Source organism: Lemur catta, chromosome 4 (assembly GCF_020740605.2).
Source record: "Lemur catta isolate mLemCat1 chromosome 4, mLemCat1.pri, whole genome shotgun sequence".
NCBI classification, from domain to species: domain Eukaryota; kingdom Metazoa; phylum Chordata; class Mammalia; order Primates; family Lemuridae; genus Lemur; species Lemur catta.
In genome coordinates this window covers 57,391,763-57,403,703 of record NC_059131.1, presented here as the reverse complement: position 1 = coordinate 57,403,703, position 11,941 = coordinate 57,391,763, and the positions used below count along the sequence as shown (strand labels likewise).

At 47.3% G+C, this 11,941-nt stretch overlaps 1 protein-coding gene across 1 annotated transcript; it reads left to right on the top strand.

Moving 5' to 3' along the window:
- The first annotated feature begins 4,818 nt into the window (after positions 1–4,818).
- On the top strand, positions 4,819–11,244 carry BOLA3 (bolA family member 3). The gene is made up of 4 exons (XM_045549895.1): positions 4,819–4,930; positions 7,081–7,204; positions 9,170–9,258; positions 11,001–11,244. The coding sequence occupies exons 1-4, from the start codon at positions 4,877–4,879 to the stop codon at positions 11,064–11,066; spliced, it is 333 nt and encodes a 110-aa protein (XP_045405851.1). The 5' UTR covers positions 4,819–4,876; the 3' UTR covers positions 11,067–11,244.
- The last annotated feature ends 697 nt before the right edge of the window (positions 11,245–11,941 follow it).

The window sequence follows — 11,941 nt, the reverse complement described above, 5'->3', positions numbered from 1 at the left end:
AATGTTTGTGTCTCAACACACTTCTTTCTATTTAAATGTGGAAAGGAGATTTTCGTAGGTTCTATGGATTTTTGAGTACAGCTTAAATTTGGAAAGTTACCTTTGCATATCATTTAGTAGCTAAAATGTTTTCTTAGCCCTCACAAAAAGGGAAGTTCCTAAATGAACTAAGTATGTTGCGTACTACCAGGACCCACCCTAAGAAACAAATGATGCCTTTGATGACAGTAGCTGAAACCTATGCCAGACAAAAGTAAGTAGTCTCCTTCTTACCATCCCAACCAAATTCTGGATCTCTTTTTATACATTCCTCATTGTGAGGCTGAGAAAAGGGAAGAGGGATGGGACTTAATAATTTTCTAATCTTAAAATTGAAAGGCCGGGTGTCGTGGCTCACGCCTGTAATCCTAGCACTCTGGGAGGCCGAGGTGGGTGGATTGCTCGAGGTCAGGAGTTCCAGACCAGCCTGAGCAAGAGCGAGGCCCCATCTCTACTAAAAATAGAAAGAAATTATGTGGACAACTAAAAATATATATAGAAAAAATTAGCTGGGCATGGTGGCACATGCCTGTAGTCCCAGCTACTCGGGAGGCTGAGGCAGAAGGATTGCTTGAGCCCAGGAGTTTGAGGTTGCTGTGAGCTAGGCTGATGTCACGGCACTCACTCTAGCCGGGGCAACAGAGTAAGACTCTGTCTCAAAAAAAAAAAAAAAAATTGAGTACTCAGTATATATCCTTAAAACATCCCCATGCAGCCATTTTTCACTATTATAGGAGAAACACTCACAGTTAATTTTAGAGGTCCAAATTACAGATGCATTTTAGGTCTGTTTAAAATAGTAATGCTAGAATTTTTTGCCATTTTTTTTAGTTCAATTTTAAAACTTAATGAACGTGTCTAAGTAGAATAGGTTAAGACTTATTTTGTATAAGATGAGTAAGCTAGCAATCAGTTTTGGATTTCTTTAGACATTTTCGGTAGGCTTAAAATTGATAGCAAAAGTAGTAAAAGTTTGTAAGGGCATCTAATGGCTAAGCCTTTGAAAGCTATTTCAAACTTTATAAAAGAGTAGTAGAATAACCCAGATAATCTTTGGGAGGGCCAGAGTCAGGCTTCTAACCTGCACAGCCAGAAACAATGTCCAAACCATGCGTTGGACCTTCTCTAGTAAATACCCTATTGATGCCCCAACTAGGTATGGACACTACAGCCTGCACAGTTATCACTGGCCACTAGATGTCAGTCTCTGCCATGTCTGACAAAAGCTAGGTGCCTGTAGTCTTAGGGGAATCCTTTAGTAGGTTATCTCATTTAATCCATACCTGGGGAAGTGATGGCAATTGAGAGGTACATTAGAAATTTTTCAATGTTATTCAGACCATGTCACAAAAGCTTGGACAAGTTCAAATAGCTAGTACATAGTAAGTCAGGCCTCTGTTTCTCTGGAATACATTTGCAGAAATTCTGCATGCTCGAGGGTACTAGAAGGCACTGTAAAATAAAATGACTATGCAATTAAAAGTCATCCCAATGAGGTAAAAAAAAAAAAAGTATCTAAGAGATCCTGCCTAAGGTGTTTTCTGCAGTTAGCGTAGACGTAAATATCGTATGTATGAAAGCTGGGAGTGATCGTGCACTGATACAAGTGAGGATAAGAGAATCTCAAGTTCACAGCAAAAAAAAAAAAAAGAAGGTGCAGAAAGGACTGGCCTATTTCCTGGGACTAAAGGCATTTCACTTTAATCATAACAAAGTAAAACACACCTTTTACTTGCTTTTGTTGTAAAAAATTATACCAGAAGTTAGGTTGGAACTAATTTGGAAGTCCAAGATTGTAAGATTGTCATGTAAATCCTTTTTTGAAAAGGTTCAAATTCAAACTTGAGCTCAAATTGCTAAACCTGTCAGTTCTGTTGAGTAATCCCAGTGCATGCACTTTCTGTCCCATGCTGGACTGTTGACATAGATTACTCAAGCAAGGCCTTGTCCTTGTGGAGTTTATAGACCGGTGGGAACAAACACATACATAATTGATAGTTGTAAAGGGTCATAAGTGCAACAAAGGATGTAAGTTGCAAGCAATAAGCTTACTGTGGGGTGGTCAGAGGTGGCTCTCTGGAGAAGACAAGGCTTAAACTGGCTTAAAAGATAGGCCATTGCATAACCAAATTTAGCATAGTTTGTGCAGACAGGTACAAGTAGTTCAATATTACTGAAGGGTAGATTTCAGTTGGACAGGCAGAAAGGGGTTAAATCACATGAAAGAACTTAAGTTTGTGCCTGCAGGTGATGGGAAATCTGAAGAATTTTAAGTAATGAATGTTTCCATTTCAGATGGCTCTGGCACCCTTGTGGAAACAGTAAAGGGAAGAGGGTGGAGCAGAGAGACAATAATTCAGAGTAACATAATATGCGCAATTTTTAAGGAAGGGTGGAGGTAAGCAAAAGTACTATTTTCAATAAAGGAAAGAAGGAGTAATTCTGCAAATGCCAATCAGCATAACATATTACAAAGCCAATTAAACTGGCTTTAGTGCTCATTTCCAGCACTGCTGGTTTCCAGTTGCACAAGCAAAGTCTAACCTAACGTTTTTCTCCTCTTAGCTCTTTCTTGTCTGCTTCATTTCCAAAGTAGCTCTGTCCACGTGGTTGCAAAGATGGTTGCCTGCAGCTCCAGGCTTTCTACCAGCTTAGCAACACAGTTGAAAAAGATCATTTCTTTTCTTTGGTTCCAAAACAGTCTCTGGACCAACTCTCATTGGTCTGGCTGAGGTCATGGGTCAGCCCTAACCCAATCCCTGTCTGATTGGCCAGACCTAGGTTATGTTTCCACTCCTAGAACTGGGGATGGGTCTCCCTCCTCTGAACCTTGTGGTTTGAATAGCAAAGGGGTGGTTCACCCCTACTACACCACTGGAAAAAATACTTTTGACAGTTTTTTTTAAACAAATTTTTATTTTGAGACAGAGTCTCACTCTGCTGCCCGGGCTAGAGTGCCATGGCATCAGCCTAGCTCACAGCAACCTCAAACTCCCGGGCTCAAGCAATCCTCCTGCCTCCTGAGTAGCTGAGACTACAGACATGTGCCACCATGCCTGGCTAATTTTTCTATATATTTTTTTGGCTGTCCATATAATTTCTATTTTTAGTAGAGATGGGGTCTTGCTCTTGCTCAGGCTGGTCTTGAACTTCTGAGCTCAAACAATTCACCTGCCTCAGCCTCCCAGAGTGTTAGGATTACAGGCGTGAGCCACCGTGCCCAGCCATTTTTGACAGTTTTAACTGTATCATTGATGCCAATGAAGAAAAAAGCAAATTATCCCTAACCACACCAACGTAACTTTTAAGGAATCCGAAGCAGAAAATGTGGGAGAGGCTATTAACAATTATTCAAAGGAGAAATTACGAAGGCCAGAACATAGGAGTCAATTAATATTAGAATAAATTAGCATATTTTTAGTCAATCACTGTAAAGAACTGAAGGTGCAATCCATCCACATGCAAGGCTGAAGGTATTGGTTGCACAGCCCAGAATGCAATAGCAAAAAGCTAGTGTCCTGCAGGGTACCACCAGACCACATGCTGCAAAGAAATACAGCTATAGAGACAAAGGGCTTGTTTGGATTTTGGCCTTGATTTGTCTGGCAGTACTAGTAGTACTCCAGAGGCTGGGTGGGTTTGCTGGCAGTCTGACCCATCCCGCTTGGCGTCAGCTTCCTGCTGCATTCTCATAACTCTACAGCCTGTGGCCTCTGCTAGGCCAGTGTCCTATAACACCTTAAACTCTGGCAAATGCAAAACTCAATTTGTCAGCTCCCCTCAGCCCCCGTCTAACTCTCCTACATTCATGGCATTGTTCAAGCCAAAAACTTGGCCGTCATCCCAGATATCTTTCCCACCCTGATCCCCCATATCCAGTCACTCTCTTCATTCACCTCCTAAGTGTCTCAGCCCACTCTTCCCACCCCTTCTGTCACTGGATTAGTTCAGGCCCCTCAATTCTCACTGGGACCATTGCAATAGCGTTGGAACTGTTAGGTAGATAGCTAGGATCTCGGGCTCTTCTAGGGACAAGGGTGCCCTGCTTTGGTGTTGCCTCCAGCAATTGCCCCACCTGGGAAGAAGGATAACAGCAGGCACTGGGTTTTGGTGGTGCCCCACCCTGAATCCTATCCCGAGCAACCGCTACACCTGGGGAAGGAGGGAACGCTTTAAGATAAAAAGCTACTCAGGTGAAACTGCTTCCTGCTGTGGCCACTCCGTCGCCCCCCGCCCTCCAAGCAAGGATCTAGAGAACTAGGATAACAGTCCACCAAGAGGCTGGACCTGACATTTTGGTGTGTCTGGTCATTCTTCAGCCCAGAGCACACCAAGAACTGAGAGTAGACTGCCACCCTGACAGAACTTCTGTCCTCGTCTCCAATTTCAGTCCCTATGGTCACTCGCAAATCTGAAAACGACTGCCCTCCTTGAAATCCTCCCAAGAGTCCCCTTACCTGGAGAGAAACCCACGCTCCTCAGTTTAGAAGCCAGCTTGCCGGGGTGGGGCGTGGGAACGGAGAAGTTCCTTCAAGGGCAAGGAGGGTATTGGAACGCGGGACAGTCAGTATTGAGCGCCGAGCGCCTTGGAGCGCGTCTAAGCCGGGGAGGAAGGAGACGGTGACCCTACGGTGGAACCGGGCCCCGGGAGGTAGCAGGAGCCGTCGCGGGCGGGGGCGGAGCGCAGGTTCCGGGCAGGCGCGTCCCCGGAGTCCCGACCGGCGGCGGCCTCCGGGCGGCAGGGGGCGGCCTCGCGCGCGGCGGCGGCTGCAGGTCCCTGGCTCCGCGCCTTGCGGGAGACACGGCGACCTCGGGCGGTGGGTCGCGTAGGTCGGGCATGGCGGCGTGGCTCCCGGCCGCCGCGGCGCCTGTGCTCCGCGGGATCCACGGGGTGAGCGCGGGCGGGGGCCGGGGCTGCTCTCCCCGGGGCGGGAGCTGCGGAGGGAGCGCGGAGCCGGCCGCCATCGGGGCTCAAAGACTGGCTCCCGGGGGGCGCGGCGCAGGGCCCGAGGGGCCTCCCCTTCCTTTCTCTCTTCATTCATTCACTCCATGACGACGACTTTCGGAGAAGTATCAGGCCCCGGCGAGCTCCCGAGCTGGGAGGAGGTTAGGAGTCAGGGGGACCGACACATGAACTGTCATAATACCGCGGGCACAGGAACAAGAAATGTTGATTTACAAAGCCGAAGACAGGAATCATAGCCCGGGGTCAAGGGGTGGGCTCAGAGGGGTCTGGGCCTTGGGGACGTCAGCTGGGCCTCTGACCTTGATCCTCCGCAAGTCCCACTCCTGCTTCTACCCGGAGTAGAAGCCCAGCAGAAGGCAGTTCCCACTCTCTCCTAATCTCTCCCGCTTTCTGGTTCATCCTTTGCCTCACCTCGTCTACTTCTCTCTCTTTCCTTCTCTCCTGGTCTTGAGCCTGCCTCCCCCACACATGAAGAGTTGTTCTTCCGCGCCGATGACTTTCAGCGCGGACAGTGGTCATCTGGGGATGTGGTCAGTAGGATTGTTCCGTTAGAGACCGCTGCCCACAGATCGCCAAGACGAAAGAAAGGCTTCTCCCAAGGGCTCTGCAGTGCTAACCACCCTCATCCCTTAGTGATTGCCGAATCTGCCTGCCATCTCTGCCTTTGCACCCCAAGGTTCTGCCCCCAGAAGCAGCTCCACCCCCCTCAGCAAGCCTACCCAGGTCACAACATCAAGTTTCTGTCCCTCCATACAGCACGCAGTCTAACTCGGGACCTTTCTCCTGACCTGCATTTGGACTGCCTGCCAGACTCCTTTGCCGGTGCCCAGCGGGCATGCACCAATGCAGTAGTTCCTACCCTGCTCATTCATTCCTCCACCTGTTACCAAGTGCTCCTGAGGGCCTGCTCTGGAGTCAGCCCTGGGATGCTGCTGGAACAGGACAGACTCAGTCCTGGCTTTTAAGACCAGTGGTGAGAAAGCCAGTACACAGCTCATTTTAAAGAAGGTGCTCTGAGATTCTGTGACACGGGACCCTGCTATGGACCATCAGGAAAGGCCTGAGGATGGGCAGGACTGAGGAGTGAAGGAGTGGAGCCTTCAACACCAGCACCCACGGAACAGCCCTCGTGTCCTCCCACCTGCCATCTACATCTGGTCAGGGACCAGCACCTGGTGCTTCTTCCTTTGTAATGCTTCTTACTCAGGCATCTTTCCTGACTAGCTCTATAAGGCACTGTTTCCTGCAGGTTACCAAGAGCTCAGGTCACATAATCTGGAGTCACATCACCGGTCTAACACATTCCTAAATGTTTAGTCTGGCATTCAAGGCCTGCCACACTTGACTCCTGGTTTCCCATTCTAGCATGTGCTCGGCCCAGCCATGTGGCTACTGACCTGGTCTTCTGCTCCTTCACGGCTAAGTGTTGAGATCTGTTCTACCAGAAGCACTGGCTCCCTATAGTAGCCATGGGGTGGGGGGGTGTAGGGAGTTCCAAAGGTAAATAATCCAAAAATGTTCATTCTTAAGGTCATTTAATAGAATTCTGACTCTTCTCCCCAGTGAGAGTTGGTGCATGGTGCAAGCTCAGCTATGGGTTGTGAGGTCACGACCTACTGGGGAGGGTGTGGCATGTTAATCAGGCGCAAGGGTGAGTGGAGTGTGGCCCCACCATGCAGGGCAGTGGGTGGCCAATGGCACAGTAGCCTAGCTGGGCCTCTCTCCTGGCTCTGCATTTTACTAATGGATCCAACCTTGGTCATTACTCAGTGCCTCAGTTTCCTCACCTATAAAACTGTCATCGTAATAGTGTCTCATGGCATTATCATGAAGAATTAAACATCTATTGAATTAGGTTTGGGGCCTGGTCTCTAGAGTCAAACTGAGTTATTTACAATCATCTTCCACCTCAGAAAAGTTTATTCTGTACCCTGGGGAGCTTATCTGGACGCCTGACCACATAGCCCCTGTGGTGAGCCCATGGCTGCATTGTCGAAGGCCAGGGCCTGTCCTGCAGGGGAGTGGCAGGTGCCATCTTGCTCTGGCCTGACCCTCTTGTCTCTCTTCTGTGGCAGCTGCCTCTTCTCCACTCTGCCCATCGGATGTTTGCCTCCCAGACTGAGGGGGAGCGCAAAGTGACCCAAATTCTCAAAGAAAAGTTTCCTCGAGCAACAGCTATCCAAGTCACCGACATTTCAGGTAAGGTTTTCCCATCTTTCCCACAGAACTTTGGTAAGATTCTGCTCTGTGGAAGAGGGGCAGAGGGCAAGGGGCTTGCAGGAGGGAACTTGCCGCCCGTGAGTGAGTAGCTTCTCAATGTGTGTTGCTTTTGGACAGACAGAACTCAGCTGCTCCCACGTGATGGGGTGGTGAGGATTCAGAAACCTCACAGGGAAACCGTGGGGACAAGGCCCAGTGGGGAGGACTCTAGGACGAGGTCCCTCTCAGTGACCCTGGAGCTCAGGACCACAGTCTTTCATTGGACAGCAAGATGGGCCTTACTCTAATTTCCTCATTTTCTTCGGAAACCCTAGAATGCCAGAGCTGGAGCAGACCCCAGTCGTCCAACTGCCTTACTTTCCCCAGGAGGCGACAAGCCCAGAGAGGCCAAAGGACCTGCCCAGCCCCTCACGGGGAGGAGAGAGGAGAACTGGAACCAGAACCAGGACCCAGGGCAGACTCTGTCCCAAGCCCAGTCACCAGCCACAGCCAGGCCCTGTCTTTTTTTTTTTTTAATTATTTTATAAAATATATAAATTTATTACATTTTTAAAATATTTTAATTTTTTTTAAAAAATTGAGACAGGGTCTCACTGTGCTCAGGCTAGTGTTGAACCCCTGAGCTGGAACTGTCCTCCTGCCTCAGCCTCCCAGAGTGCTAGGATTACAGGCGTGAGCCACCGCGCCCGGCCGAGGCCCTGTCTTTCTCAGGCAGCCACGGGCCCCTCAGAAGTCCAGGCTGGCTGTGTTAGGAGCAGGCTGGGGACCAGCTTCTGCACCCACAGGAAGGAGAAGATAGGCCCTTTAGCCAGACACACACAGAACAGCTAGATGGGCATCAGCCTGAATCTCTCCACACCCACAGGCGCCATTTTTGCCACTCTGCATCGCCACGAGGGCTCACTGACTTCACTGAGAATACAGCATTTACAAGGATTTGAGGGAAAGTTTAGCAAGAAGATTTTATTCTGGAAACTATAGGAAATTAATCAATGTATTTGAATGGTACATCAAGTGAGGTCTCCACAGGGGTTCCGAGGCAATGCTGGGGCCTGATGTCACCAGTTCTGCACCAGGGCCAGGGTGGGACTTGCCCCCTTAGTCTGGCTCTGCCCAGCCCTGGACGGAGTGCAGAAAGGGAATCAAGGCTGGGAACTTGGGTTTAACGAAAACTCTGGCTCCTAGAGCACGTTATAAGAGAAGCAAAACAAAGCCTGTTGAGCAAAGTGCACTTCTCATACAGTGTCCTGGTGTTAACAGTGCAGGGGACGCTGTCATGCTACAGCAGTCATCACATGAGCGCTAGCTCTCCAGCCACATGGAGGCAGAGCTCGGGCAGGGGTGGGTGGGGCCACCAAGCTTTGTCCTGAGGGCTTCACCAAAAATCCTCCCCTGAAGCCCAGGATAAAATCCTGGGTGCTGCGCTGTAGCCCTGGAGGTGCCACAGACAGCCCTGAGCAGCTCCAGGCCCAGCGCATTTGCTGTGTCCCTAACATGGATAGCATCACACACACTTTTCATACCAAATTTTAATATATTTTTGCACTTTAAAAATTGCCAATTGCTGGTCCTTTGGAAGGTGGAACCCTGAAATTCAGTCCTTCCCACCTTCTTCTATGGCATTTGTGGGCCAGTAAAAGGGCATAGTCTACATTCCCTAGGTTGTCCATGCTTTGCGCCTTATCTTTCCTGCCCATGAGTAATAATCCTGAGCAGTGCAGCTGCCTTGCAAAAGGAAGAGCACGTTTTGGGTTGAGGCCACCTGTCAGGAGGGACATGTGGTCAGATGGGAAGCTGTGATCTTTCCCTAAGAGTTGGGGCAGCTTTCCTTCACGATGAGTAATAATATTGAGACCTTCTTTGGATTCAGACCTTCAAGGACATATGGGATTGTAGCTGCCATAACATAATAATTGAAATGCTTTTCAATTGTGTTTATGTTAGGAGGCTGTGGGGCAATGTATGAAATTAAAATCGAATCAGAAGAGTTTAAGGAGAAGAGAACCGTCCAGCAGCACCAGATGGTTAATCAGGTCAGTAGAGGCCACAGCACTTCTGTGCCACTGGCCTTCGGCAGCTGAAAGGGCCTGCCAGGCTGGGCTGGTGGCTTTTACCATCAGGCCTAGGAAGGAAAAATGCAATACTGCAATCACGCAAACAGGACTTGAGACCTGACAAAAATATAATCTGGAACTATCTGGAATCAGACTGTGGGCAAATAGGAATTTTATTCAAAATTGAAAACAAGCCACCCAATAGTTATTTTGCATTTCCTTGTATAATGGTACCAGTGTTTACTGTTATTGTCACATATTGAATAGTATTTCTAAACATAATGCTAAAAATTATATGCTTTTGTAGATTTGAAGATTTTTTTTTTTAGCCTCTCTTTGAGACTGTTTCACAGATGGGTACATTAATGCACAGTCTGCTTCAGAATGGCTGAAGCGGCCCAGACCTAGTGACAGAGCATTTGGGGCCTGGGACAGCGTGTTCAACCAGACTAAGGCCCAGTTTATATATTATCTATGCTGACTTTATTTCATTTTATTTAGAGACAGAGTCTTGCTTTTTTGCCCCAGCTACAGTGCAGTGGTGTCATCATAGCTCACAGCAATCTCAAACTCCTGGGCTCAAGCCATCCTCCGGCCTCGGCCTCCCAAGTAGTTGGGATTACAGGTGTGAGCCACTGCACTGGCCTCCCAGGGGAGATTCTAATTGGCCCAGCTGGGATCATGTGCCATCCCTGAGCCAATCATAGGCTGGGCCAGTGGCACATGACTACATCAGTATCAGGCCAATTGGTAGTCCCACCAGAAATGTATAATTAAAGTGGAAAAGGAACTATTCCCCAAGAGAAGGGAAATTGCTTAACTGACTAGGAAAAAAAAAATGCCCAGCCCACTGTGATTATCAGATTTTGGCCTAGTATAAAAGGACTTTGTCTCTTCCTCTGCACTGATTCTAAATTTGAGAGGTCCAAGCCTCTCTCTCATCCTGTAACCTGTCTGCTGGTACCACAGGGGCTAAATATCTATTTGACTATGGTGGCTTGTTCAGATTTGGGCCCTCAGACCATTTGTAGCCTTAAACAAGTCTCAGGACTACTTTGTGATGTTATTTCCTGCTCTGAAGTAGAATTGGGGAATTTGTGTTAATTGGTGTGGTTTTAAAGAACAGCTCATTTTAAAGAATGCTCTTTGCTCAAAATAGCAAAATACAGGAAGCAGCCTAAAAGTTCGTCATCAGGGGACAGATGGAAAGGTATAGTATACCCATCTAATCGACTGCTGTGCTGATACAAACAAGAATGAGAACTCCTTTAGCCTAATAACAGAGAGCTCCAAGGTAGATGGTTAGGGGGAAAAGAAAAGTGTAGAGCAATGTGTTTGGAATGTTCACCATTTGTGTTTTTAAAAGGTCTTGGGGTGGGATATATTAATATGTTGATATTAGCTTAAATGTGCATTTTTAAATCCCTGTAAAGATACACAAGAAACTAACAGCAACAATTCTCTATTTGGAAGTAGGGGCTGGGGGACAGGTGGGGGAAGGAGACTTTCACTGGATGCCTTTTTACACCTTTTGATTTTTAAGCCAGGTTAGATATTATTGATTCAAAAAAATTACAAATTGTTTTTCAAAAAAAAAGGAAAAGTTGCTTAAACAAAGTACGTACAAAGTCTTCAGATATAGAGCTATACAAAGCTACTCTCAGAGAATTACTGTAATCACTGTCAAATACACAAAAACTGACACACTCTTACTTCCTTAGGCACTAAAAGAAGAAATCAAAGGTATGCACGGATTGCGGGTATTTACCTCCATCCCTAAACATTGACCACACCCTGGCTGTGTAGCTGCTGCTGCTTGAAACCTTGGATGAACTTGACGGACACCATTCTTCCCTAGGCATTTGCCAAAAAATTTATCTATTTTGTTCATAGACATTTCCATATTATAATTATAGAAGATATGTTATCTATTTAGATGTTAATTAAAGGTACCAGACAACTGAAGCTTTTGAAGTGTCATTAGTAATGCTTCAAATGCCTCTATTATGGAAGCAGTGTCCTTTTGTGCAAAGGGGTCTCATCGTTGGACAGGTCTGTTCTGCTACAGAGACAGAATGCAGTGCCAGCTTTTTGTCCTGTTGAGAGGTTGTCTTGTTTTTTCCCCCTGTGAAACTGCTCAGGCCCCTTAATCTTACCAAAAGAAAGAAGAGCGCCTCAGTTTCATCATTCTCTTTCCTTCTCTAAACTTCTTGCATGAATGATCTTAGACCCTCAATTTCTTTTTTTTTTTTTTTTGAGACATAGTCTCACTTTGTCACCCCAGCTACACTGCTGTGTTGTCTAGGCTGGTGTCAAACTCCTGGCTTCAAGCGATCCTTCCATCTTGGCCTACCAAGTAACTGGGATTACAGGCATGAGCCACTGTGCCCAGCAATCTTTATATCTTAATGTCCAGGCTGCAAGAAGGGCAGACTTTCCTTCCAAGTTCTAGGGAAGGCCTCTGATTGGCTTGAGTCGGGAGCCACTCTGGATTAATCAGCTAGAGTCCGGGAGCATGTAAAACTTCAGGCTCTCACTGGACTCTGGTTTGGACTGGAGGGAGTAGGAGTTCCCCAAAGAAGTAGGAGGTTCTGTCCTCCAAAAAAGAGGCTAGGAGACAGAACAACAGATGTTCTTGACTGGAAGAAAAGTGTGGCTTAGT

Bases quoted from the DNA above. Each gene is read 5' to 3' on its own strand.
- BOLA3 (XM_045549895.1), top strand. From the start codon at position 4,877: ATGGCGGCGTGGCTCCCGGCCGCCGCGGCGCCTGTGCTCCGCGGGATC. The intron at 7,205-9,169 runs GTAAGGTTTTCC...TGTTTATGTTAG, and splicing joins CCAAGTCACCGACATTTCAG to GAGGCTGTGGGGCAATGTAT. The intron at 9,259-11,000 runs GTCAGTAGAGGC...TTACTTCCTTAG, and splicing joins AGCACCAGATGGTTAATCAG to GCACTAAAAGAAGAAATCAA.